The sequence below is a fragment of the Platalea leucorodia genome, assembly GCF_965183815.1.
Source record: "Platalea leucorodia genome assembly, chromosome: 7".
Lineage (NCBI taxonomy): Eukaryota > Metazoa > Chordata > Aves > Pelecaniformes > Threskiornithidae > Platalea > Platalea leucorodia.
The window spans coordinates 67,179,759-67,206,228 of record NC_138829.1 but is presented as its reverse complement, the minus strand read 5'-3'; the positions used below and the strand labels follow the sequence as shown (position 1 = coordinate 67,206,228).

Here is a 26,470-nt window from a genome sequence, read left to right as displayed (position 1 = left end):
CATGTGAAAAATAGGATGGGCAGAAACCAAACGGGGCAATTTAAATGTTACATCTTTTTATCATCTTTATGCACTGGTTCTATAAATTTCATGACCTTTTAAGGATTTAGAGATGGCACGGTTGCATACCAGAACATATCAAGAAAAGAAATCTCTGGAATTGCTAGCTTTTAAAAGAATTGCCTGTTTTTTTCTGGATGAGGGAACCTGGAGTGGAGGAAAGCTACTGTATTAGAAAGTATCTATGCTGTGATAAAAATTAAATATTTAATTTTGGAAACTGGAAAATAGAGTTAGATCTTATATTAGTTTTAGGAACTGTACAGAAGGTTGATTTAAATGACTGACTTAACATCACAGAAAACTTGTAAGGGAAAAGAGGGGTATTTTGCAGTACCGTATGTATTTATACAATTAGTTTTTAGACCCCTAATATCCTTTTACTTTCTCCCACTTCCATTACTGTTCATCAATTTCTTCAGTGAAATAAAAGGAAGACAAATCTTTGTTACTGTACAATCCCAACTCAGCTCTAGAGAAGATCAGGCCTAAGAATATGATTCCAGTTCTCTGCTACCAGTGATTTTCACTAATTAAATTGTATATAATATTTTTTTAGTTGAGGTAGGTCTGACAATTTTTTTTTTCTCTAGATACTGGCATTGTAGATGCTCAAGCAGTTACATATAACCTCAGTGCTAACATTTGCCCCTACTCTAATTTTACCTGATTGTCCTCCTTATAAGTTAGGTTTGAGTTTATGAAACCACAATTTATGAAAACTCTTTTTTCTTTTTTTATTGCTCTAATCTTTCAAGAGAGTTTAAACTTAATGCAGTCTTCATTAAGGCTGCTTGCCAAAGGCTTTGTTTCAAGAGTCAGATTACACTATGTTTTCCAATTATTCAAAATACTAAGAAGCATATAGAGGGCAGTAAAGTCTATAAAAACATCTTTCCTGCCTTTCATATATATATATATATATATATGTATAAACATTTTGCTTTCAAATTTATTTTCCTAAGTATTTAGTTTCTTCTTCAGACATCTTTATATTTAATGGCGTATAGTTTCTGCTTCCTATCTTTTTTTCTTTCAGCGTTGTAAATCACAACCTGTGTATGTGGAATCTGCCTCAACTCCTTAGATTTACAAGACATAAGGGGCTTGTACATGTTTGTGTGTTGGTGAATGTGTAATCAACTTTTGCTAGTAATTATAAATTATATTCAGGCGTTTACCTTTATTTTGCTTTCCAAATATGTCTTTCTTTTGGTAGATGCTTACAGGAAAAATGGTATTGGACAGATGCAAGGGAGATTTTTGCAAAGATATTGCAGATAATTCGATTGAAATTGAAGTTAACCTCCTTCCAGACTTCGCTGATCTTCTTAGTGCCACGTATGGCCTGAGCCCAGCCGAGTTCTTGCCCCAGTTTCCATTTCTGTGAGCAGACATACCCAGCTCAACCCCGGCCCTGCATAGTGGGCACCCCCAAGCCTATTTTACCGCTGGAGCCTGGTGCTGTCAGCATGTTTACACAGCCCCTCAGCTGAACGTAACTCACACCGAGCACAGCTCCTCGGGAAACTTTTTTCGTGCATTTAGCATGTACGTACCAGCATTCCCACTTCAGCAAAGCAGCTGGGTAGGTCACGGGCCAGGAAAGGAAAAACGTAGAAGCTGTCGTAGCTGTCTGTGGCATGAGGGGGACAACACCGTTAAAATATGTTAAAAGATTCATTGAGTGCTGTGTCTCAGAGCATATAGCGGAGTGTAAACTGCCCAGATTCCAGGTGTCTCCTATCTACCAGATGTTTCCTTTTTCTCTTACTGAAGCTGTTCTAGGAGGCACTGGTTCATCTAAATTATTAAGTATTTATCATAGCAGTAATTTTCACCCAGCTGAAATCACATGCCACCAAATACCTTCTCCTGTGGTCACATAAATATTTAATTGGTGTGAAATGGGCTTGAGGAGAGCAGAGATTTGAATTATTTCTTATACTTTCTAGAAGAACATTAATCATGAGACTCATGGCTGTTTGGTGCTGGTAGATGCAGCTCCATTAATAACCAGGGAAAAGAGGAGGAAACCCTAGGACTGAATGCCCAGGTGTGGGTAGGGTGCAGACAGGCAGGTCCAGGGCAAGGAAGGCATAGAAATGAAACATTTGAGTTTCTTTGAAATTTATAATATCCTTAATATCTTGTCTCTTCCTCACTCCACTGCTTGTTAAAATAGGGATAACCTTAGCACTGTTGATCCCTAGAGGAAAAACTAATGGATCATGACGGTATGTGTTTTTTAAGTTGTTCCTTGCAATTACTTGTAACTGGACTATTTCCATCACTCTGGGTTGTGATTTCAGGTTTCAGCAGCTTCTGTTTCAAAAAAAAAAAAAAAAAAAGCTGAGATTTTCACCTACTGGTACCACTTTCAAAATACAAAGCTGTGGTTGAAAAACAAGAACCAATAACAGTGAATGGTCTGGTATTTTTTAAATGAGGTCAGATAAGGAAACAGAAGCAGGACTCCTTTGTGGAGGGTGGAATAGTTCCTACCAGCCCCTGCCTTCTGCAAGCAAGGGTCTACTTCCAGCCCACCTAGCAAAGGGAAAATCTGCCTCCATGTTATTGTCATGCTACCTCTGTGGTATCTGTGTAGTCCTCTCCTTCCAGGCTTGTAAGGGAAGCTACATCAATGTACTTCATGGGCTGCTTCAAGTTCTACGTCTTACCTGGTTTTGAGAAGAAATCCATTTCTGTGCATATAATGCTGTAGGTGCTAGGTTGATAAGGCTGCATGAGCACAGAGGCAGCATGAGCTATGCCCTGCAAAGGAGGAAGAGCAGTAGCTGACAGCTGTTCTCTGAACAGGCTAATTTTTTTATTTTTATTACTCATGCTTGAGTCTGTTTATACTGAAAGGAGGACCCCATGGCACAAATAACTCAGACAAATAACTGATTTATCTGAAATAACTCTAATAACTCTCCAGGAAGCTGCAGCGTGCTTCCTCTTCCTGATGCCTCTCCTGAAATCTGCATCCCAGACAAAAGCAGTGGCATAAAAATGACAAGCGCCTTATATTCAGACAAACAGCTCTTGCAGGGAGATATCAGTGACCATTTTCCTCCCACCGTACTTGAACATTGTTTTGAACATTTTATTTCTCCAGTACTGACAGACGGACAGAAACGGATTATCCAGTCCATGGCTTGGATAAGTGTACACGGCTTGGATAAGTGCGTTGTCCGCTGGGTTAAAAACTGGCTGGACGGCCGGGCCCAGAGAGTGGTGGTGAATGGAGTCAAATCCAGTTGGCGGCCGGTCACGAGTGGTGTTCCCCAGGGCTCGGTACTGGGGCCGGTCCTGTTCAACATCTTCATTGATGATCTGGATGAGGGGACTGAGTGCACCCTCAGTAAGTTTGCAGATGACACCAAGTTGGGTGGAAGTGTCGATCTGCTGGAGGGTAGGAAGGCCCTACAGAGGGACCTGGACAGGCTGGATCATTGGGCCAAGGCCAACTGCATGAGATTCAACAAGGCTCAGTGCCGGGTCCTGCACTTGGGTCACAACAACCCCATGAACACTACAGGCTTGGGGAAGAGTGGCTGGAGAGCTGCCTGGCAGAAAAGGACCTGGGGGTGCTGGCTGACAGCCACCTGAACATGAGCCAGCAGTGTGCTCAGATGACCAAGAAGGCCAATGGCATCCTGGCTCATATCAGGAATAGTGTGGCCAGCAGGACCAGGGAGGTGATGGTGCCCCTGTACTGGGCACTGGTGAGGCCGCACCTCGAGTCCTGTGTTCAGATTTGGGCCCCTCACTACAAGAAGGACATTGAGGTGCTGGAGCGTGTCCAGAGAAGGGCAACAAAGCTGGTGAAGGGTCTGGAGCACAAGTCTTATGAGGAGCGGCTGAGGGAGCTGGGGTTGTTTAGTCTGGAGAAGAGGAGGCTGAGGGCAGACCTTATTGCTCTCTACAGCTACCTGGAAGGAGGCTGTAGCGAGGTGGGGGTCGGTCTCTTCTCCCAGGTAAGAAGCGACAGGACGAGAGGAAACGGCCTCAAGCTGCACCAGGGGGAGTTTAGGTTGGATATTAGGAAAAACTTCTTCACTGGAAAGGGCAGTCAGGCATTGGAACAGGCTGCCCAGGGCAGTGGTTGAGTCTCCATCCCTGGAGGTATTTAAAAGAAGGGTATACGTGGTGCTTGAGGACATGGTTTAGTGGTGGACTTGGCAGTGCTAGGTTAACAGTTGGACTCGATGATCTTAAGGGTCTTTTCCAACCTTAATGATTCTATGATTCTATGAAAGTCAGAACAAAGTTCAACTCTCCAAGTCCACATTCCTCATGGAACCTCCTGTTCTGGCCTGCTGCTCTTTTCTGTGAACACAGGCTCCTTTTCACAGCATAAACAGTTTCCCTGTTGCAATTCCTTTCCTGCAGAACAATTCATCAACACCAAGATTAGCTGATTTATGTTATTACCATTTTTCTTGCCACATGTCACCAGGGTGGTCCTCCCTTTTAAGTCCAGGGAAGAGGTCCAGATACGCAATGTTTGTAGCAATAGGGATTATCTTTATTTGTGTACATTCCTAACAGGATAGACAGTTTACAGAGAGTATGCTGTGATTTTTCTTGGGGGGGGGGGGGGGAAGGAAAAAAAAAAAGATGCCAGAGCCATAATTTTTAAAGGACCAGTGAAAAACTTTAACTCGATTTAAACATTCTTGACAATGCTAGTTGTGAAATTAGATTAGTTCTCTTAGGCTTATTCAGTTTTTGCAGCATTTTGTTCATTACATGAATACATCTGTATACTGGTTTTATGCACATTTTCTTTTTTTTTTGCTCCTTTTCCATTTAATTCTTCCATGAGCCATCAGCAAACAGGAAATAGATTTATAATCTTTCTTTTCTCTAAATTTTACTTTTACCTGATTTCTCATACAATGTACTTCCGACTTTCTTGAAGGGTGGTTATCTTGCAACCTCCTAAGCTTAAAGCATCAGCTGATCTTTAGCAGGGTGTATTTCCTCTGCTCCTCACCCTCTCTACTACAGATACATGATTTGTTCTTGCTGTTGCTTATCGTGCTAGGATTATTATATTGTTACAGTACTATCTTTATCACTGGTATAAATTTGCCCTCATAAAAAGGGAATCTCTTTTTTGCAATATCCAGAATTGAGCTCAATTCTAACACGCCAAGAAGTTCTACATTATTATTTTCTTGGAGACCGAATGACTGAAAAGTGGATATCCTCAGAATAAATAAATATCTGCTCATCATTACTATTTCTTTTCAGACTAGTTTTCTTTGGCTGCTATGTTTGATTTAGTTTTACTTTTTAATTTATTTTAATCTCCTTACCTAAAGGAGACTAGGCTTAAAGTAAAATGTTTGGTAGTACAGTACCATAATCTCTAAAATATTCCATGTTTTACTGGACATTGAACAATTTTATTTACTTTAATCCTAAATAAATCTGTTTAGGCATTTAAAGTCCGTATCGGTTTAATAACGAAGTCGTATTCAGTGGAAAAGAACGTGGCGCTATTTATATTGGCCAGTGGATGTCACTGTTACAATGCAAATATAACTAAAAATAGCCATGGATAACTTTGAATAGTGATACCAATTAATTACCAAAAAAATAAGGCTCATGTTTCTTAATAAGCCGTTATTGCTGTGATTCATTAAATTTAAGAATGAGAAAAAAATGCAGGCAATTAACCTATTCCAACTATTGGTTGGGATGGGATTACTGCCTCTGTCCGGTGTGCAGACCTCCGGTGCCGGCATCACCCGCATCCTGCTGCTCTGGGCCGCCAGGCGCACGGTGGAAGCAGGCTGTGGCTGAGGCAGCAGCTCTGGCGAGCTTCTCCTCATAGCTCCGTCATCGCGACGTCACTGGAAGCACTGTTGTCGCATACATCTAGTCACGCGATGGGAACCATCTTTTATTCAGAAGCTACATTTACATTTGGAAAATACGGCATTGGATGCTGTTACAAACTTTATTCCATAAGTACTGGGCAACAAGTTTGTTGGTTAGGATGCAGCGTGCTAAAAGGCAGAAACAACATGGGGTACCAGGCTCGCATGTTTTCTTGCCATCTTTTTTGCCGATGTACTACTATCACAAAATTTGTGGTTTTCATTGTTCATTGCCATTACAACACCAGTTAGTATGAACAGAATGATTGCTTGGAGTGATGACAAATCTCTCATACACACACACACAATTTTTATATACACACACACACACAGACACACATATATATAAAAGTATATTTTTGGCTCAACTACCACTCAAAAAGCATTATACTTGGAGATGCAGAACTGGCAGAGTGGTCAGAAAAAAAAGCATGATTTTCAGAGGGCTCTAAAGACTCTTTTTCACCTTTCTTCTTCCTCCACCTCCACCTGCCTTTCCCAGAAGAACCTTCACTCCCTGCACAATCCGCTGCAGCACTCCATAGCACGGTATGCTAAAGCCTGCTGTGTTAGCGTGATACTTTTCCTGGAGAAAGTAGTAAGAAATATGCATATGTATATTTGTATGTATATATTGGTGTAAATACAGGTATACGTATATGTACAGACACACAGAGCTCAACTTGCTGACAATTTGCAGAGGCAGCCTGCGCTCTCCAAGCCGAGCTGATGGTTTTTGGAACCCCATGGATTCCTCGAGGCTGTTATTGATTGTGGCTTTTGCAGCCATGAAGTTTCTCAGGTAAAATTCTCACCTGAAGTTGAATTGAGCTTTGTTTGACTCATAAGACAGTTAACAGCAGAAACACAGAAAAACGTGAGGCTTTTCATTTGGGATAGTATTTGTTTAAAGCTAAAACCGCTAATAGCATGCCCTGCCTCCCTTAAAATGCTCAATTTGTAGCGATCATGCTTCCTCTCCATCTCACCATTTGTCTTCTTAGGTTGCAGAACGTCTTGCTTCAGTCACACTAGTTTACATACCTTAATTGAGCTAGAAATTCAGGTTTTGCCAGTGATCTGGCAAAACATTTTCCTGAAGTAGTCAAAAATAGGTGGTAGGACGGCTGAAACCTACCTACCTACCTGCTGGCTTTTCCAGTGCGCACGCAGGCTGGGGGGAAGTGGTACATTTGCCAGGTTACTCTATTTTCCTATGCGTGCTGTATTGGGGACCTATCCTTGAGTACTGTGCTATACTGGTTTGGGGAACTGAAGGATCTGGTTCAAGTGACAGTGCACACTTGCAACTGTGCAACTTACACAGTCTTACTGGAATATGATTTCTTTATACGTCTAAAGGAATAAAGGAGAGAAGAATGCTTCAATAATCATTGTAAATAAATGTTTTGCCACTGTTCTTAACCCTCCGAGTGCACATCATAAAGCCATCAAGCACTTCTGCAGCACTGACAGTATGTGCTTTTGAGATAAACAGTGAAACAAGAAGCAGGTGACAGACTGAGGTGAACTGGCATTTTTGTCTTGAGAAGCTGCTGTCCTCCGATTTGGACAACGACATACAAAAGTACTACATATCTCTTCTTTTCGATTCGTAGAGGGAAATGGTATCTATTTGATGTCAAGTGCAAAGCTTTTGTATGTATTTTAAAAACAAGAAGTTAAAATGAGTACGCGAAAACAATTTGCGGATTTTGCCTTGGGTGCATTGAGACTGACAAATATTTTTCTGCTCTTGACAGCTTACTTCATCTGTATAGTTCTAAATGATGCTGAAATAAGATACAGTACAGTCAGTCAGTTCGCGTTACTTCTGCAGCAGGAATAGTCAGGAACAACACTCGCTTAAAGAGCAGTACAAACCGCTGAACACCACTGAACAGGCTGTTGAGACGTAGCGGTTTAGAGCATGTGAAATCAAAACGCTGTAAACGAGCAAGAAGTAGGTACGTACTGATTTTTTATTCTATTTTCTTTTTGTGATGATCATGGAAATAGAATTGATTACTAATGTCTCTTCAGGCACTGCAAAATATATGTTTTTCAATAAATAAAATGCATGCAAATAAATTGAGAGATCAAAACTGCTACTGTCTTACAGATGAGCATTTAAAAAAAGTTTCTGATTTACAAGAATACATTTTCAGAGTAACTAGCATGGATAACTTGCTAAAAACAATGAAGCATTGTGTAATTAATCAGTATAATTCCATATTAACACAATCATCATAAATATTTACAGTACAAAAACATTCTTATTTCTAAATATTTTCAATGCCTAGAAACCTCCCTAATACAAACAGAAAAAGTAGACTTGGAAAGCTGTGTCTGTGCATACACTATTATTACCTTAATTTACAACCACCTTATTAAGTAAAATAAATGCAGTTCTATAGTGTGCAGCTCCACTTTGACTAAAAATAGTCAGCCTTTTTTCAGGTTGTTTAGAATCAGGTATTGGAGAGCTATTAAATTTGTTTCACATGAAAGCCTTTTAAAAATGGATTTGGAAATACAGAGTCCTAAATTATCCTACCAGCTTTAAGGTAAATAACCTGTTATACTTAAATTGAAGGTATCATGTACAGTGCTTCCAGCTTTCTGTTAATTCAGGCCTGCAAGGCAGCATAAATGAATGTAGCCAGTGGGATGAAGCAAGATGGAAAACTTGGCCTGAATTTAATCAGATGATAGATTCAGTTATTCAGTAGCGCTATTTACGTCTATCATTCTAATACAGTCATTTGTGTTAAATGAAATGTTCCTAATGAAGAAAAGACAAAAGCCTTATGAACTTTCACCCTAACCTTGAACTCCAAACCTCTTAGACACTCTTACACTTCTCCACCAGCCCAATCCCACTGCAAAAACTAGTAACTACAAAACAATATAGTAACAACTACAAAATGATATAGTAACAATATAATTCTGGTGAGTAGTCCACAAGCCCCAGTATTCATACTCTTGTTTATTATTCTTTAACAGTCCATACTATGTGTTCCAAGAGATTATTCTTTTTACAGCATTTGGCATGTAATTGCTATTTGTCCAGGACACGAGTAATGTGCAAATATCCTGTCTGCAGTGAGTTCACTTGGCTGATGTAAGAGGCGTAGAAATAAATATATCTTCTGAGGGTAAGCCATGTTTTTACAGACTAATAGACTGTCTGTGTGTGCATAGGAACAAAGTGTAATCTAGATATCTTTTAAAATAAATCCTTGGGAACATTCACAGCTGATTTGACTCGAGTCCTTTTAGCTCATACGGAGCCTATGACAGTGCCATTAAATTAGTGTGGTGTCTGTAGACAAGGAAAGTGCTCCTCTCCCATCATCCACTTCCTGATGTCTAATTTTTCCTCAGGTATCATGCACTACTGCATTACTTTGACTTTCTGGGTTGCAAATTCAACAAGACAGTATTTAAATTCTGAAACATTTTTTCTCCCTGACTATTTAAAATAGAAATGCATAAGCTTTTTTCATTATTTGAAATTTTCAGAGACATTGATAAATCATGACCAAATTAAAAGCAATTCGTGATCATAAATATATTATGCTTGAAAATCTTACCCCACTTTTTCATCAGTCTTAGGTACTTTGAAAATCTGCATATAATACTCAGTTATGGAACAAAGTGCCGTACTTTTGCCCTATAATAAAAAGAAAAAAAGCCTTTTTTTTTCTTTTTTTAAAAAAAAGCCCACATTATTGTAATTGGATGTGATGTTAAGGATACTTAGAGAGATCAATTTTATAAAAAAGCATCTGCAACATAACTATTGCTTGTCTTCTTGTTGTGCAATAGTATAGTTCCTCCCAGGCCAGAGTACAGGATCGCTAGGCCAGATGGCACCATGCTATGTCTCTGCAAAACATTGTCTATAGCATTAATGCTGGGAGGCACGAGTCTTGTGGGAGTTCACCTGGTATAGCCAAGCAGGCAAGATCTGTGGTGGTGGAATGCAGAAGTCTGTGGGATGGGATAACCCACCTCAGTATGTTTCTTCCAAAATGATGGGGAGGTGATTGATGCATGGTAAATATGCGTGTGGGCTTGCAGCTCACATGTTTGGCATCGATCCGCTCTCAGATGCTGCTGTCAGAGAAAATACATGCCATACTTCTAGCGGAGAGCTGCAATGAGGCCACGGTACCCGGCATAGGGTTATGCAGCCATGAAGGAGCCTAGTCATGCAACAGGATGTAAGGCCAAAGCTGCATGTGAGCATGATGCTGAAGAAAGAAATTTCCGTGAAGATGCTAATTGAAACACCCTTCTATGATTTCATTGATGATGCTGCAATGAAGAAATAGGCATCTTTGAAGAAATTCTCAGTAATTCCTTTTGCTTTGGAAGATGGCAGGTTGGCCAACAAGGAATGCAGGCATGCTGTGAGATAAATTTAAAAGTAAAATTACCGTATCTGAACTTCAGTATTTTACACAAGTTGGAAAGGAAAAGTCTGATATTGCTAGGCAGTGACATGACATTACTGTGCTAGCTGCTGCCAAGAGGATATCCTAATGTTTTTGTTGAACTATTTTGTTTGTATTACTGTAATCCTAGGACTTTCAGCTGTGGACTTGGACTTTGATGTTCTGAGCTCTGTAAAGAAACGTATGGCAGGAAAGACTGTCTTTCCTGAATGAACCGTATCAATTAATTTCACTTCTCCATCATGTACAGGTAACATGTCAAGCTCACATGCTGTTGCCATGCTGTTTCCATCTCGATGTGAGTGGAAATAGCCAAATGACATGCAGGTAGAGGTTTTACATAGTAAGTGGCTGGCCATGCTCATAAACTGTGTTCATTCCTCCCCCGTTTTGCCTTTTCTTGCTGCTCCTTTTAACAGTTTATAAGGTGCTTTTTCTTGGCATTTTTTGGGGGGGAAAGAGGGGGTAAAAAATTGCAGTTGCGGAAAAGAGCAGGTATATGGCCAAAGGAATCCAAATAGTAAGAACTAACAGGTTCTGAACAGAGTTAGCTTGGAGGTGATGAAAGACTTGGCTGTCAGAAATGCACTAAGCAGTAATAGGGGGTTAATATCTAAACCAAGGAGCTGATAGTAAATCAATAGCAAATCTAGGATCAAATACTTAAATGACAATTCTTTTTTTTTTTTTGCTGTAAATTTAGACTATACAGCTAAGGACTATGTTAACGTCTTGTTTCTAAAAGTTTCTACTACTGTCACTCCTGAGGCTTCTGTGCTGAGAACACGGTACTAAAGAAAAGATGCATACATTTGCAGAATAGGTCTATACAGTGGAAAGATAAAATAAATGACAGATAACTTCATCATTAATAGTGATTTTTTTTTAGTCTATCTGATTATTTTCTTCTTTACTTGACAAATTAGGCTGCTAATCAGAAACAGAATTATATTGTAGCAGTTTGGTAGCTGGTACTGCAGAGCCAGATAACAATAATCTTTCTTGCTGTTTGCCTCAGATAAATGTGAAATAAGAAAACTGAGATGTATAATAGAAAAGAAAAATATGACTATGTAGAAGGTTGCCTCCCTGGGAAATTTGGATAGGCGTATATATTGGATGCTGCTATTCTAATTCTGTTTGCCCCTCTTCACCTTTTTCTTGACGTTAGTGCTTTCTTTATAATCTCTTTGCATTATTATAGAAGGACTTTTCAGCGAACCAACATTTCACCATCTTTTCACTTTTGTATAGCTCTGTTCCAAGGATTCCAGTGTATACCAGTCATGAGAATGCTGAACTCCTTAGAATTCTAGTTTGGCCTTTTGACCCAAATATTTTAGAAAAAAAATGAGCTTCTTTGATAAGGGAAATTAATTTTTCCTAAACATATGAACTGTAAGTTTCTTTCTGTTTCTTGTGTTAGCTGAATAGGTTATAGCCAAAAGTGGAAAAGTAACTTTATTCAAAGAAATTATTAGGATGTAAACATGAATCTATAAACCACAAGCTTAAAAACTGCTTTTGGCAGTGATAGATTAACGGTTGGACTCAATGATCTTAAGGGTCTTTTCCAACCTTAACGATTCTATGATTCTATGAAACAAGCATGCAATTACTACATTACAAGCTACAGAATCAAGGCCCAAACACTTTAATCAGTCAGAAAACACAGACAATTCAATGGGTATAAGAAAATTCTATCTAGTCAGAGAGAAAAGGTCTCCTAAATTACCATAGAAATGAAATATTAAAATATAGAAATCAGTGAGATTTCAAGGGTTAGTGTCTTAGCAACACAAAGTAAAATCTTTATAGAGATGTTCAGTTCTTTAATTCATCTACTACACACTTTAGCATGCTCCATAATCTGCTTTCTAGACCTTCTCCATAGTGACTGACAGCTTTACCAGAGCTAATGAAGGACGTCCTCACCATGCTAGTGTCTATGGCAAAATTCCCGTTGTTTTCAGTAAGATCAGAACACTTGCAAACAATTTTACTGGAAATATTGAACAAGATGAATTTTTCATTGAAGAGCTTTAAATAGTACAGAACTGCCCTCCTTGAAAGAGATGGACTCAACAATTCTGTAAACATTAATTTTTCATACTATTTAAATGTGTCATGTATTACATAAAAATTGATAGAAAATCAATAATTTTGGGTGCTGCTGTAAACATCTACTGCCCTAATTCGACAACATTTTAGACTAAGGAATCACCCTGATCTCAAAGATCTTCTTGCAAATTGTTTAGAAATTGTACTTTGCGAGAATTTTAGAAATTGGTATGTTTGAAAAGGGATATTTCATTCTGAATTTATATTATAGGCCATTTAATATCATCTTGCTATTTTGTGCTTTGACGAGCTGCATAAGCATATATTCAACAAAATCCTTCATTACAGATATGAAAAAATAACGTAACTTTATAGTTTGTTTTAATAACAATTCAAAATTGTGTGTCTACCTCCTGGTTTGAATTAGTCTGGTTCCAATTCCTTTGCATTTGCTGTTTATTACACCTTCTATTGTAACCATTGAAGGTCACCTAATCCAACCTCCTGTTCTGAAGCTTTACCATTGCCATCACCAAACTGGGTCAGACATAGCTTGGTCAAGGCAAATTTTGAAAACCTTCAAGGACAGATATTTCATTACTTTGTGGGTAACCTGTTCTGACAGTGCATTACCAATGCTGTAAAAACTTATTCCTAGTGTTCAGTCTGAACCTCACATGCCGTAATATGTGGCTGTTGTCACTAATCAGATCATTTAGCACTAAAAAGAGTTTGGTACTGTCATCTTTGTAAGTGACTTTCAAGTAGTTGTAGGCTCCTGGGACTCCTTAGTTTATTTTTCAGATTAAATAAACTCAGTTTCTTCAGCTTCTCGCAGTTTATATATGGTAGACCCCTGACCATCTTGGGTAGCCCTTTTATGGGCCTTCTCCAGTTTTCCAACACCTTTCCTGAATTGAGAGGATGTGAAGCGGGAAAGCTAGACACAAAATTGCAGGTGCAGCTACAGCCATGCCAAGTAAAGAGGAATAACAACCCTTTGATCTGCTGGCTACGTTTCTCCTAAGGTCTGCCTTATTTGTGATGCAAGTGCACAGTTGGCTGGTATTCAGGCTGCTGCTTCCCATAACCTTCAGGTCCTTCCCATCAGAGCTGCTCCTCAGCCTGAATTGATGTATGGGTTTTTTCCAGGTGCAGAATTTTGCGCTTGCTGAACCTCATGAGTTTCTTTAGAAGTAAGTTTAGTTTTCTTTGTGGGCAATAGTTAACAGCTGGCTATAATTAACTTTTGAGATGGCTATATTTCTCAAGGAAATAATTGATCTATGCTACTTGTCCTAGGCTAATTAGGTTTTAATTTAAGGTTCTATTTCCTGTGACTTTCTGAAAAGCACTATGGAAGTACAAAACTTAATTTTAAACATATCTGTCTCATAGCCTGTTTTACTGGCAAGACAACTTCCTGATAGAAAGTAAATCTGGAGACTTGGTCCTTCTGTTCTTATCAGGCAAAATTTTTACAGATCCCAAGTAATGCAGATATGCATAGAGCTACACATATTATGATGAAGCAAAACCAAAATAGCAAATCTTACTTTCTAGTCTCTCCTGACAAAGACTCTATCTCATGAAAAAGGCATGTCTATCTGTGAAAAAGAGTTAATCTTAATGTCAAAACTGCGTACCTCAAACCTGAGCAAAAACTCAGCCAGATGTGTGGGTTCATCAGCCTTAAGCTTTTGAGTCATGATTTTGGTTCTGTTGACTTGTAGAGATAGAAAGTTTAAGTCTAGTTCTGTTTGATCCTGATCTCTTCACTAAATCCAGAGTTTTGATATATTTTAGAAGAGCTTTATAAAATATTACAGAGAGATAATGTGAGACTTAGCTTAATATAACTAACAATTTCAAAAGATTGAGTATTCATTAGACAGTGAGTGTGAGCATAGATTTTTATTTTAATAAGCTTCAGAGCCAATGTAGCTTGTGCTTACGAAGCTTAAGAATGCATACATTTCCTACGTATCTTAGCCATCAATTCGTAATTGTTCTGTTGTCTGTGCTCTAAAAATACTGTTACACTGGACCAATCTCTCCTTATGTACCAAAGAATTATCTTTCCAGATTCTCATATTATCATATTTTACAATTATCAAGCTTAGTCAGTTGACAGTGTGAAGGATTTAATTTAAAACACCTTTGCAGAGATATTTTTTTCTTCTCTTTGCAGACCTTACCCCCCAGCTGTCGTATCTGTAGTTTCACGCGTACGTGCTATCTCCTGCTAAAAATAGAGCTTTATTATTAAGAAACAAATAGAAAACCAACTCATTTCTGTCCTCAGAATTTAAATCTTCTGCTGGGTTTCTGAGCATTGCCTTAGCCTAGCTTTCTCTCCTCACTGTTCTGTGCACTAATAGGGTCGGATAAATCCATTTGAATTCATTTCTTTAACTCTCCATGGAGGACTGTGGACCAGAAATTAGATGGATGGCCCTGAGTACCAGGCAGCTGACAGCCTCTTTTCCAAGAGTGTGTGAGATAACTCTTTACGCTGTAATTTTACTTATCAGCACCTTTTCTTCCCCTCTGCATTTTGTAGATTATTATCATAAGAGAGCAGATAATGGTCCTCTCTTGTTTTCCTCTGGTAAGAAAAGGAGCAGAATGTACACTGCTCTTCTACTTCACCTGCAAGTCAAAGGGGTCAGCCAAGCTCTCCCGGAGAAATAGCTCTGGCCTAGAACCTGACAAAGGTTCAGACCATTACAGTGAAAGAACTATACTTGCTGTTTGCACACTACATATGATTATTAACTACTAAGTTTATAGTTTGTATTATACTTATTTTTTTTTCCCTGGTGACTCTCAGCTTCTGGGTATAGATTTTTTTTTTTAATCCCTACTTATCCATTCTAACGTCTACATTAAAGCTTGAATGTAAACAACAAGAACTTGATTCTACCTCTTCTTTTGGCTCGCTCCTGGTTTTCCAGCATTTGTTGATCAACAAGAGCCAGCCTGGCTGGTCTCCACTTGCCTTATTCTGCCATGCAACATCTATAGTGCTGTCTCTCAGCAGGAAAAAGCTGTTCCCAGCAGTTTTCCTGAAATTGCAGGAGTGAAGAAGAATGCCTCATCTGTTAACTTCAGTGTGCCGAAAGCCACCGGAGACTGACAAATGAGTAGGATAATGTTTTCACAGCACCATAGCTTCTGCATCTTTTCCTAAACTAACTGACAACAAACCTTCTGCAAATATTCCAAACAAAACCAAAATTTGGTCAGCTTTCCTGAGGAGGTAAGGTTATTTTTTTTTCCTTATGGTAACAGTTGGATGTGTCAGCTGCACGTTACGCAAGAGCGATGTCTGACATACTCTAGAAAAAAGTGCTGGAGAATACCTCCCCAGTTAGCATGCAATTTTTATTTTACCTATCTACCTACAAGAGCCCTTGTATGGATGTATTGCTTTACACGTGGCTGTTTAGTATTTTTTCATAGTGGAAAAACATCCCTATACTAAAAAAAAAGAGTGTATCCATCCTGGTTGTTTAACTAAACTGATATAGACAAAGTAGTACGACTTTATAGTACAGACTGGCCTGTAGTAAGGGGTGGCAATCGTGTAATTTTTTAAGCAGATGGTATACTACAAACCCCAGTCAACTATGGGAAAGTTCTAGCTTTGCTTTACTGTCAGAGGAAACCTCTAGTACATCTTCTAGCATACAAATGGAGCCACAAACTTTGAAGGAATGATACAGATTTTGCCACTAGCTGCACAGGTTACAATAGGTGATTTAATTAACTTCTGTTGAGTAAATAATGTGTGTATCCCTAAATGGAGAAGAGGAGATAGCTACTGATAGATGCAGGCTGGAATATTTGACTGACTGATCTTAGGAGGATTGGAAAAAAATATTATTGTGGTAGAAAAATTAAAACCAAAACATTCTACGGGAGTTGAATGATACTATCGTGAAACTTACTCAGAATCCAGAGAGAATAATGTGAACAGAAGGAGATGGGGAAAGAAATTAAAGCTTTATAAATTTGAATCTTTTATCATCTGGAATGAGCTTCTTGGCATACACTGTGGAGAAAAGGATAGTTATAACACAAATATCATAAAAATGGGCCACATCAGGCCTTGAATGTGCATTTTAGTGTCTTTTTGTGAAAAGCTATCTCCAGGAAGATTAAGACTGTAAGTTTTATAACATATATGAAAAAAAAAAAGCTGGTGATGCAATACAGGTTTATAGTGCGACGACGGGGGTGGAGGGGCTGAAATGCAAACTTAACTCACACCGCCTAGATGTAAATGCATCTATTGCTATGTAAAGGAGGTGCAATTTATGCTTAGCTTCCCTTTAACTCACCAGTAACACCTGATGTCTTTTAAAGAGAGACAAGGGTTACAGGAAGGGCACAGGAATAATAAAACCAGCCCGATGGCGGATTTTCGGGCGATGCCGGGGCTCGGGCCGGCGCTGCCCCTCAGAGGGGGGCCTCACAGACTTTGCCGCCCAGCGGGCGGACGCTGACCCCGCCGGTCCCCGCTACGCCGCAGCAGCGAGGGCGGCCGGAGCCGACTGAATTCGCCCTCACCGGGGAGTTGGGGAAGCCGCCGGCTTCGAGCCCGCCCCTCGCCACCCCGGGGCCCCGCGTTACCGCCTCTCCGCGCCAGGCTGCTGCCGGCGTCATTCCCTCGGCCTCCGCTGCGCGGCGGGCCGGGCCGGGCCGGGGCGGGCCGCTCCGCTCCGCCCGTTGCCAAAGCAACGGCGGCGCCAGGGGGCTGCGGGCCGGGCCGGGGCGGGCGGAGCTGGGCCGGGGCGGGCCAGGCCGCGCCGCTGGGTTCCCGCCCGCTGCCGCCGCCCCGCAGCCGGCGGGCTGGCAGCTGGCAGGCTGCCGTCCGCCAAGATGGTTCACCATTCGGGCTCCATCCAGTCCTTTAGGCAGCAGAAAGGTCAGTAGAAACCCCTCTGTCCCCCTCTGTCATCGGGGCGGCCCCGGCGCCGCTGCCCGCCGCGCAGGTGCCCGGGGAGGGGACACACACACACCCCGCCTGCAGCGGGTGCGGGTCCCCGCTGCGGTTTCCCTGCAAGTAACGCCCCGGGGGGTGCCAGGTGCATCGTATGTGCGTGCCTGCAGACGTGCCGGTGCGTGCCCGCATGCGGGCTGACAGCCTGGGTTGTGCTCCGGCGGCGTGCGGATGCTCTCGGGTATTTTGCGGGTTTTGGAGTCCTGAGGCTGCAGCGCAGCGGGAGGGCGCCCGGCGGGGCGAGCCGCCCTCCCGCGCCCCAGCGGCGGGGGGCCCAGCCCCGGGCCCGGCCCGGCCTCCCCCGGCCGCTCCCTCGGCGGGAAAGTTTTCTCCCCCTGAGAAACGGTGCTGCTTTTTTATTTTCGGTTGTACAGGTGATGTTGGTGATGCCCGTACGCGTGATGTGGACAGGTCGTTCACCCGCTGGAGTTTGCTGCTCTTGTTTCTGGTTTTAGTCTTCGTATCATGCTATTATCTAAGTATAAATCCTGAGAGGAATAATAGCTGTAATTGGGGGGGGAGCACTGGCTTTACAGGTGCAAACACTACTTCGGGTCAGTCCTTCTATCTGGTTGTTTGTTTGTTTGGGGTTTTAATTGTGAAACACAAGCTTTTGCTGGTCAACAAATACAAAGGTAAATTTCAGTTGCGATTACAATGGCTATAAAACCTTCATTGGGCTCGTGATGGAAAAAAGATAATTCCCACAAGAAACTTCGTTTATTTTTTTCCTGATCCTGGAACTGCTATTTTTAGTATATTTTTTTTTTCTCTCTAATTCAACTTTGACAGAAAAGATGAAACCAAGATTTCTTTCATTATGAGCATCCCTTTGCACTCTTCCCATTGTTTTAGTTGTTAACAAACTCTTTTTTTCTTAGAGTACAGTATGCCATAAATTATGATTTAATATGGTATGCTTCATACATAAATCATGGGTTCACTTATTGGATTTTGCCTCATTCAAGTTCTTCTCTTTGAATGGTGGAAAATAAATAATTCAAAGCACTTATTCCACTCTGGTAATTCCATAATAAATTTAGTTCCTTGCTGTAGAGGTTTTGCATTTAATGCCTATCTTGTGCACAGTAACAAGTGGTGCTGTTTCAAATTGTAAAATGTCTGATTTAGTCAGGTTTGAAGTTAATTAGTATTAAAAAAATCTTTTTTTTCAACTGTCATAGATGTGTTTATAAAAGCATCAGGTAACCTAGAGCCCCAGTGGTAATCCTTAGTTTTTTATAAGAAAATATTTCTTATACTACAGCGATGATTAGCAAGCTCCAGAGTCCCTGTCAAGGCCCTTTAGGAGCTATTCAGCTGTTCTGTAATAATCTTTAAAAAACAAACAAACAAAAAACCTTTATTATGTTTAAGTTCAGGGGTGAAATTTAGTTGCTTGAAACCAAGCTACACCATGTGATTTATGAAATTGTATGTTTGCAGTAGTCATAACGCTTCATAATAACTTAGTAGCTTTTACCAATTAATTATTGAGAAGTAGGTGGTTGTTCTCTCCTTATTCCTGAAGAAATCCTGATTAAGGTGCCTTGCCAGTCATAAGGCTTTGGAAAAGACAGGATGCTCTGACGGAGCTATGGAGCCGGTACAGCATTGGCTAGTATGTGTGTTGTGTGCCTGAACGTCTCATATGCAGTGTGATGTGTGCTAAATCCACCTGAATGAGTTCGGTCTTGGTTTTTCAACCTACAGCTTTTAGGGATGGGGGAGGACAGCATGAAATCTTGGGTAAAAGGGTACAGAGAAACTAAGCAAACATGAATCATAATCAAGAACTCATCATCTAATCATGAGGTATTTAAAAGAAGCTGAGAATCCGGTACTCTGAAGTTCATAGGCACTGATCTCTCAGCAGCAGAGAGCATCACGTTATTTTGTGTAGTTTTTTTGAATTTGGTATTTTATATCATTCTCCTACTTTAAGATTTCAGTTACTGTCATTTCTAACCTACTGTAGCTGAGATTTTGACTGAATGGACTGTTTGTTTTCTAGCTGCTCACAAAACAGTGGCCTAAATTCCCTTTTTTACGGAGTCAGTGGTAATCCTCACGAAATGGCCAACTGCCCATCACAGCTGTGCCCTGTATGCTTCACTTGTATTAAGACCAAGCTTCATTTCTTTGGGGGGATTGAAAGGGCATTATTTTTATGTGGATTCTCCGTCACATTGGAAAGATATAAATCAACGAGATAATAGCTTCTGAAAACAAACAGAAATTAATTTTAAGCTTTTTAGAAACAGAGCCTGTACATATTGCCAGGTAACATAATATTAAAACTTACTTGCTGTAGAGCGGTTACTTTTAAGGTGGGAGAGAGAATGGGATAGAGAGCATTTTCTTTCCTTATCTACTCTGAGCACTTTGTTCTAGCTGAGAAGACAAGCAGTGGTTTAGGTACCAAAGCTGTCTTTACAAGGCTTGAAAGAATAGGACCAGGTTCTCCAGTCTCTTGCATGTCTAGGAATCTTCAATAGGGAGAAGAAAAGTGGAAAAAACACATTTATATCCCAAGGATTTGTCTCTGGTTAGTGGGTTTTGGGTTTTTTTTCCTTTCGTTTTTCCTTCTTGACAGAGTGATGAGGTGCTCACAGTAGGAGGCTGCTGTTACAATGGGCTGCCATGGTTTTGTCTTGCTCTTTGTTCAGATTGTGTATGCAGAGTGAAACCCGCAGTTTTCAAAAGCTGCAGAAGAGCTCAACGTAGTGTTATAAAAAGACATGGAGAGTTTTGAAAAAAAGAATCGCATTCTTCTTCACCCCCACAATTTTTGTTGCTCTACTTGTATCCAAAGGTATGCCTACCAAAAAGAGCAATGTCCTAAAGGTAGACTAATTTGTGTCTCTGCACAGTAGTGTGTTAGATCTGTTGAGCCATCTGTATAGTATCTTGTGGCTATTTTTAACCTCTGCTGTGGCAGAAACTGCTTTTTCTGAAATTACTTTCTTCGGTAATATTCTCAAGGATAAAAATTTTATTATTTAATATATTTATATTATATATATATATATAAAATACCCTTATACTTTTTACCCCTTCAAAAGGTGACACAAGCTATGGCCTCTGAAGCATTATGTTAGAGGAAAAAGGATGAAATGTTTCTTATTTCCTAGTTATTTCCAAACCATCCTTTAGAAAACAAAAATCTCCATCCTCAGGCATTAATATACAGTTTTGCTTAAAACCACTAAATAATAAATAGTTATTCAGGAAGGAGAAATAATAAGATAATGTTGATGAGGACAAAGATTATCTCCGTAGATAATTTGTAGCTTAATAATTCCAAGGAAAGACAGCTTGTAGGATTTGGTATCTGATCTCAATCACAATTGAATAACAACCTTTTAAATGCAGGATGTAAAAGTATATGGTAGACTTACATTAGACTTTGTGTTTTCTGTAATGGGTATGGGACTGGTGCAAAGCAATTGCTTGTTTTATTAGGAAGCTCTATTGAAAAATTATGTCCTTCGGAAGGAAAGGCAATCTAATTTGTAAGAAGCTTTTAACAGATACTTGATGGTGAGTGGGTTTGAATGTTTCTGGCCTGACAGAAGGTAAAACCTGGGTTTAGGGTACAGGTCCAGGCAATTATATGATTAAAATTTTAAATATCTAGGACTTTAGTCCTGCTACACAGACTGCAATTTCCTGTATACCCTGCTGGGTGCTTTTATTGACTGTTGTTATTCTTTTTAGTACCCCTATCAAATCTTTTTAATGAAATAGTTCCAAGGGCGGGGAAAAAAGAAAAGATGTTCGTGCCTTAAATTGAGTTGCTTTTAGCATGGTGTAAGAGTTTTAGGACTGTGAACTGCAGATGAAAATCCAGTGGCAGCCTTGGGGTACTTTTCATGCTTCCTTTTCGAGGTGTGTAACAGGACAGGAGGGAGCTCAGCAACTTTGATACTTGTTATGTCTTTAATGAGAGTGCTGATTTAGCTTCCCAAGGGATTTATCTTGAAATTACCTGACTTCTGAACAAATCAGGTATTTCCATAAAAGACATATTCCTAGATCTGAACTTCTGATCAATGCCGAATATTTTGTTTAGTTTTATATGTTAGCCACCTGAAGTTGCAGCATGGTTTAGATGGATTGAGGGTTGGGCTGAAAATCTCTAAAAAGCTGCAGTCATTCTCCCTTCGTGGAGACACTTGTTACTTCGTGAACTGGTCTTGTTAAACTGCTTTGAGCTACTTAGAGGAACACTACTGTTGTAGAGTAGAGCTTTTTTGTTATTGTTGTTTTAATCTAATTTTAAGATCTTAATGACCTGCAGTCTTTGTAAAACAACTTGTGAATTTAATTTGCATTTAAGTTGTAAATTTAAATGAGGGTTTGTAAAGACCGTATTTTTTATATTGCTCCAGAGTTTTCAGTATTCATAAACTTGGACTTGTAATTAAGATTCTCACGGAGAATTCTCCAAGGATGTTTGATACTTCAGTGGCACCAGTGGACCTAGTAAGCGTAGTAATCCAGAGACTGCTGAAATTACTAGAAGATGCAATTCTGTCATACAAAAATTTATGAGAGATTGTAACTCTTAGCTGTTGTTCTCCAGAGCAGAAAGGTCAGGTTTCCATGTCAGTGTGAGTAAAGGAGTTTTTAGTGCTCAGCTCTTTCATTTGCATTCCAAGGAGCACTAACATGTACAGAAAATTTCAAAGCTATCCTCATCTTGACTCTGAAAGATTAGAGCAACACAGATATTAATATACTCCCTTAAAATGATACCGTATTCGAATAGTGCCATTTATAATGCTCTTCCGGGGGGGTGGAAAGCAAGGCCCAATTTTTAACAAGATTTACCTGGCTATATTTGTACTTATTTTTGTTGCCTGGTGCAGCTGCTCAACCTAAGATGTGCTTTACCTTTTTCAATCAGACACCTTAGAAGGGCCAATAATATGTCTTATACTGTTGTGGGTTGTAACCTCAATAAAATACAGAGCTTCACTGAAAACAATCATTAAACATGACATATTAAACCTTATATTGTGCAGGTACATGAGTGCTGTAGAAATAAGTTAAATATTGTTTCTATTTTTTATTCACTGAATGAATATTTTAAATGCGAAAGCTAAGGAAATCGGAAATTTTTGGTTTGTCGCATAACTCTGCTATCTGACTACAGACGATGCTGTGGTAAGATGTCTGGGCATTAGCTTCCTATGTTCTGATTTAAGTATAGCTTGATATAGTAGTATCTGTGGAAAAGCCTTGTACCCATTCCAAAGCTTTTCAAAACTTCTTCAGTAAGGATCCGTTAAAATAGACAACCCCCGCCAACGCTGATTTGCTTTAGAACTCTCATTTTACCATTTATATTTCATTGAGTATCACCACAAAATTGCAAGTTCCAGTTCTGCCTTCATATTTTGGTTGGTTTATTCTGCTTTTTGTCATTTTTAAAATCTGCTAAATGAGGATGATAAATGAAACAACTCTGCCAGTGTAAATTCTGTTGAGTAGTTGTAATAGTAGTTTTAATATATCAGATTTTGTTAAAAAGTTTTGCAACAAAATTAGCAATAGTCAACATATTTTATGGTTAGGGTATTTTACAGCTCCAACAACCACGAGAAATTGAAACATCGTCTTAACTAAGAGTACCAAGAGCCCTGCGTTCCGAGCGATGCAGGCAGCTAGATAGCAAGTGGAAAAGTAATGATGCTTTTTTTTTTCCACTGAAAAGTGAGGAAAAAAAATAGCCACTCGTATTTTAGACGTACTGTAATAGCAGAAATTAACTATGCTAGAGTCAAAGGCTTGCTGAGCAACATGAAGATGTCTTGTTTTCTGCTTGGGCCTGTCTAAGCTGAAGAGAGTGTCTGTGTTGTCTTGAGTCAGACACGCAATGGGGTTTTCCAAAAGCATCATGCATGGGGTTACTCGGGTTGTGAATCTTAAATTCCCTTTACCAAGCTTGTTCTAGAATTAGTTCAGTTCTATATATCCTAAAGCATATGTTACGGTAGATTATTTATCAGAGACAAGTGTAACTCAAAACTAAGCTACAGCGTACAGCAATATGTTTTAACAACTCTGAGCCTCAATGAATGCAAATTCATCACTCTTTCCTCAGAATGAGATTCTGAGTCTGCCTCAATTTGGGTTATCATCTGGCTTGTGAGGGCTGCAAGCCAGCGCAGTTCCTTAAGTGAGGACTTGTTCAATTGTCTGACTGGTGAGGTCACAGTTTAATTCATGATCCATTTGACTATTTTTAAATGGCATTTTGAAGAAGCTGGTATCTTAGGTATCCTTTTGGGTCACCTCCAATATACACACTTCAGGAAAATATTAACATTTATGATGTAACTATTTGATCTGCTTAAAGGTAGGATCTCTTGAGGAAAAAAAAAAACAAAAACAAAACCAAAAGAAACACATGAAAGATTCCGTCTCTGCAATTCAGGAAAAGGAAGTGTCGTTTGAAGAGCATCCCATATGAAGAGTATCTGCAGAAATCCCTTTTGAACAACGGAATGCCACTGTTCGTACGGGGTTCGTTTGTTTCTTTAGTAACAACGTAGGACAAGAAGACGCATGGGTTTTCTTGCTTCTTGGCTGTGATTCTTACTGGATTTCTGTGTAGCACTGGTAGCTCAAGAAGGATACACAAAGGAAACTAGAGCTCTCAAATCTGCGTTGAAAAATTCATAAGTACATCACAGTTACTGAAGAGCTGTAGCTAGTCACGTATGCTCCAGATAACTACTGTGATGATGGCAAGCTTTGGAGTTAGAAAACGTTTGAAATGTCATATTCTCTTCACTGCTTGTCTGATTCAGTAGAATTACTCTTGCTCAAAAAATTCCTTACTCCTTACTGTTTGTTTGTTTAGTAACTTCCTAAATAGTATGCCTTTCTAAGCCAGGAGGTCTGACGTATATAATATTTGCATTCTGTTATCTTTCTGCTTCGTTAAACTGGTGGAGTTAGTACTTTTAATGAATTAATTTTCCTGAACTGTTAATCAAATTTTTTTTTGCAGGGGGGAAGTCCCTTTTATCTTCGGGCTATTTTGCGGCAATCCATTAGCTTTCTTTTCTGTGTGGTTGTTCTAAAAGTATCTTAATAGTATGAGAAAATAGCAACAAAAGAGCAAAGGGGATTAAACAGGGAAAATACTAGGAGAAACAGGCAATCCTAAGAATTTCCAAAATTTATGAATGAGGTAAGAGATTATAGGGCAGAATTTTTACAGCATAAAAAGAATATAGAAAGCTGTGTAACGATGCAGAGATGCAAAAATGGTAGGTGGGTGAATGGATGGATGGATAGATAGATAGATAAAACGATACCAGGTAGTGAAAGTGAACATATTGAACAATTTTCTATGTGTAAGCAGTGCTCCTTAGCTGGTTCTGCTGAAGTAGGACTGTACACTGGGGATTTGCAGATATCTCAACAGAAGCCTCTCCACATAAAGCCATGTCAGCAGCACCAGCTTCAGCACTGAGTATTGATTTCAAAGTCATTTGCTAAAAGAAAGAGGACAAAGTAACTTGTAGAGACACACGGTATTCAAATTTCAAAGAAGGTGGCACTATGAGTGTGTGAAAGATAATGAATGTAAGTGTGCATAGAGCCAAACACTTCAGAGAGAAACAGGTATCACCTGAATGCAAAATCTGTATGTCTGAATACTCTGCAGAGGCTGGACCTTTCAGCTGAGAGAAAAATGCAAGACCTATGCATGATGATTTACCCTCATGTAAAATGTTTCTGATTTGTACTGGCATCATACCTAAAATTGAAATGTGGTAAAACGTATTGCTGGATTTTGAATAGTCTCCGTGGAGAGGCCTGGGGGCCTAAATTCCTCTTGTGCAGAAAACTTCCATTTTGTTGATACATTTAAAGATAGATATGAGATATACATATTTATGTTTTTATATATTTTAGAAATTTACTTTTTATATATAATAAGCATTCAATAAACACTTGTACATTTCTGAAGGCTGATCCTTTGCAGAGGAAAGTTGTCATTTCAAAGCTATTTAGGTGAAATTCCACTGAATGCTGTCACACCTGAGGGACTTTGAACCACTCGCAATCAGATTTTTTTAAGATTTTTTGAAGATGCAGGCAGGTACTCTGTCAGGGTTTTTAATAGCGCTTGGATATCTAACAATGCAGTAATTGTTAGGAGTTATGCACCTAGTGCTCTTTGCAAGGTGTTGGAATTCAGTGCACTCCAATACTTTAGAAAGCTGACCCTAAATATGTAGAACGTTTTTTTAAACAAGTCTATGTTCTATTCCTGGTTACCTCTTTTATAGATGCATTTGTTATGGTGTAGTTATGGCTACACCGAGAGTTAGCCCACAATTCTGACTTAGGCAGGCTGCAGGCTTCATCATAAATCTTCTAGCCTCCTGAGCGTAATTGGTAGCTAGTGTGCGTATATCATTGAAGTAATTGCAAACTAAAGAAGATATAAAAGCTATGGGTCCCTGCCGTCAGCTCTCTGCAGCACATCACAGACTGAGGAGGCCTTGCCTAGGGCTACGGGAGACATTGCGGGGTGCGGGGGAGAGCGTTTGAGGACTGTACAAGACTTGTTAGGGGAGGAACGAAATCAGGGAAAGAGGAATCAATGTGCTTTGGGATCGACATTTTACAATCACTACAAAACCTTTATCTAATGCCAAAGCAAGGATTTTTCAGATAAAATGTTTTGCACTGCGGTTTGCTTACGTTACAATATTATAAGCAGGTGCTGCTGTCTATTCGGCAGCAACCAGTGCATTGCTCTCGCTATTGTGAAGTGCCTTGGCATATGGGCTTCAGTAAAAAAGGAGGAGAAGGATTTTCAGAAGCACATATAGTTGGTAGGAAGAAATGAATAATGCACAGGAGCTTAACCACGTTGCTATTAATAATTCACACTTTTCAGAAACGCAGGACTTTGAAGTTGCTGTTTTAGAAATCCAGCATCTAAATAA

General features: G+C 39.6%; 1 protein-coding gene across 3 annotated transcripts in view; it reads left to right on the top strand.

The window, feature by feature from the left end:
- The window catches only part of ANO3 (anoctamin 3), a gene marked incomplete at both ends in the record, with an annotated part of 222,175 nt that overhangs the window by 56,659 nt on the left and 139,046 nt on the right, over positions 1–26,470 (top strand). Inside the window, one exon of one of the 3 annotated variants that reach the window (XM_082316698.1) lies at positions 17,369–17,414. The exons of the other annotated variants lie outside the window; for them this stretch is intronic. Coding sequence (XP_082172824.1) covers positions 17,369–17,414 — 46 coding nt within the window. Of the gene's footprint in view, positions 1–17,368; positions 17,415–26,470 lie in introns of those variants that run through there. 3 annotated transcript variants of the gene reach the window in all.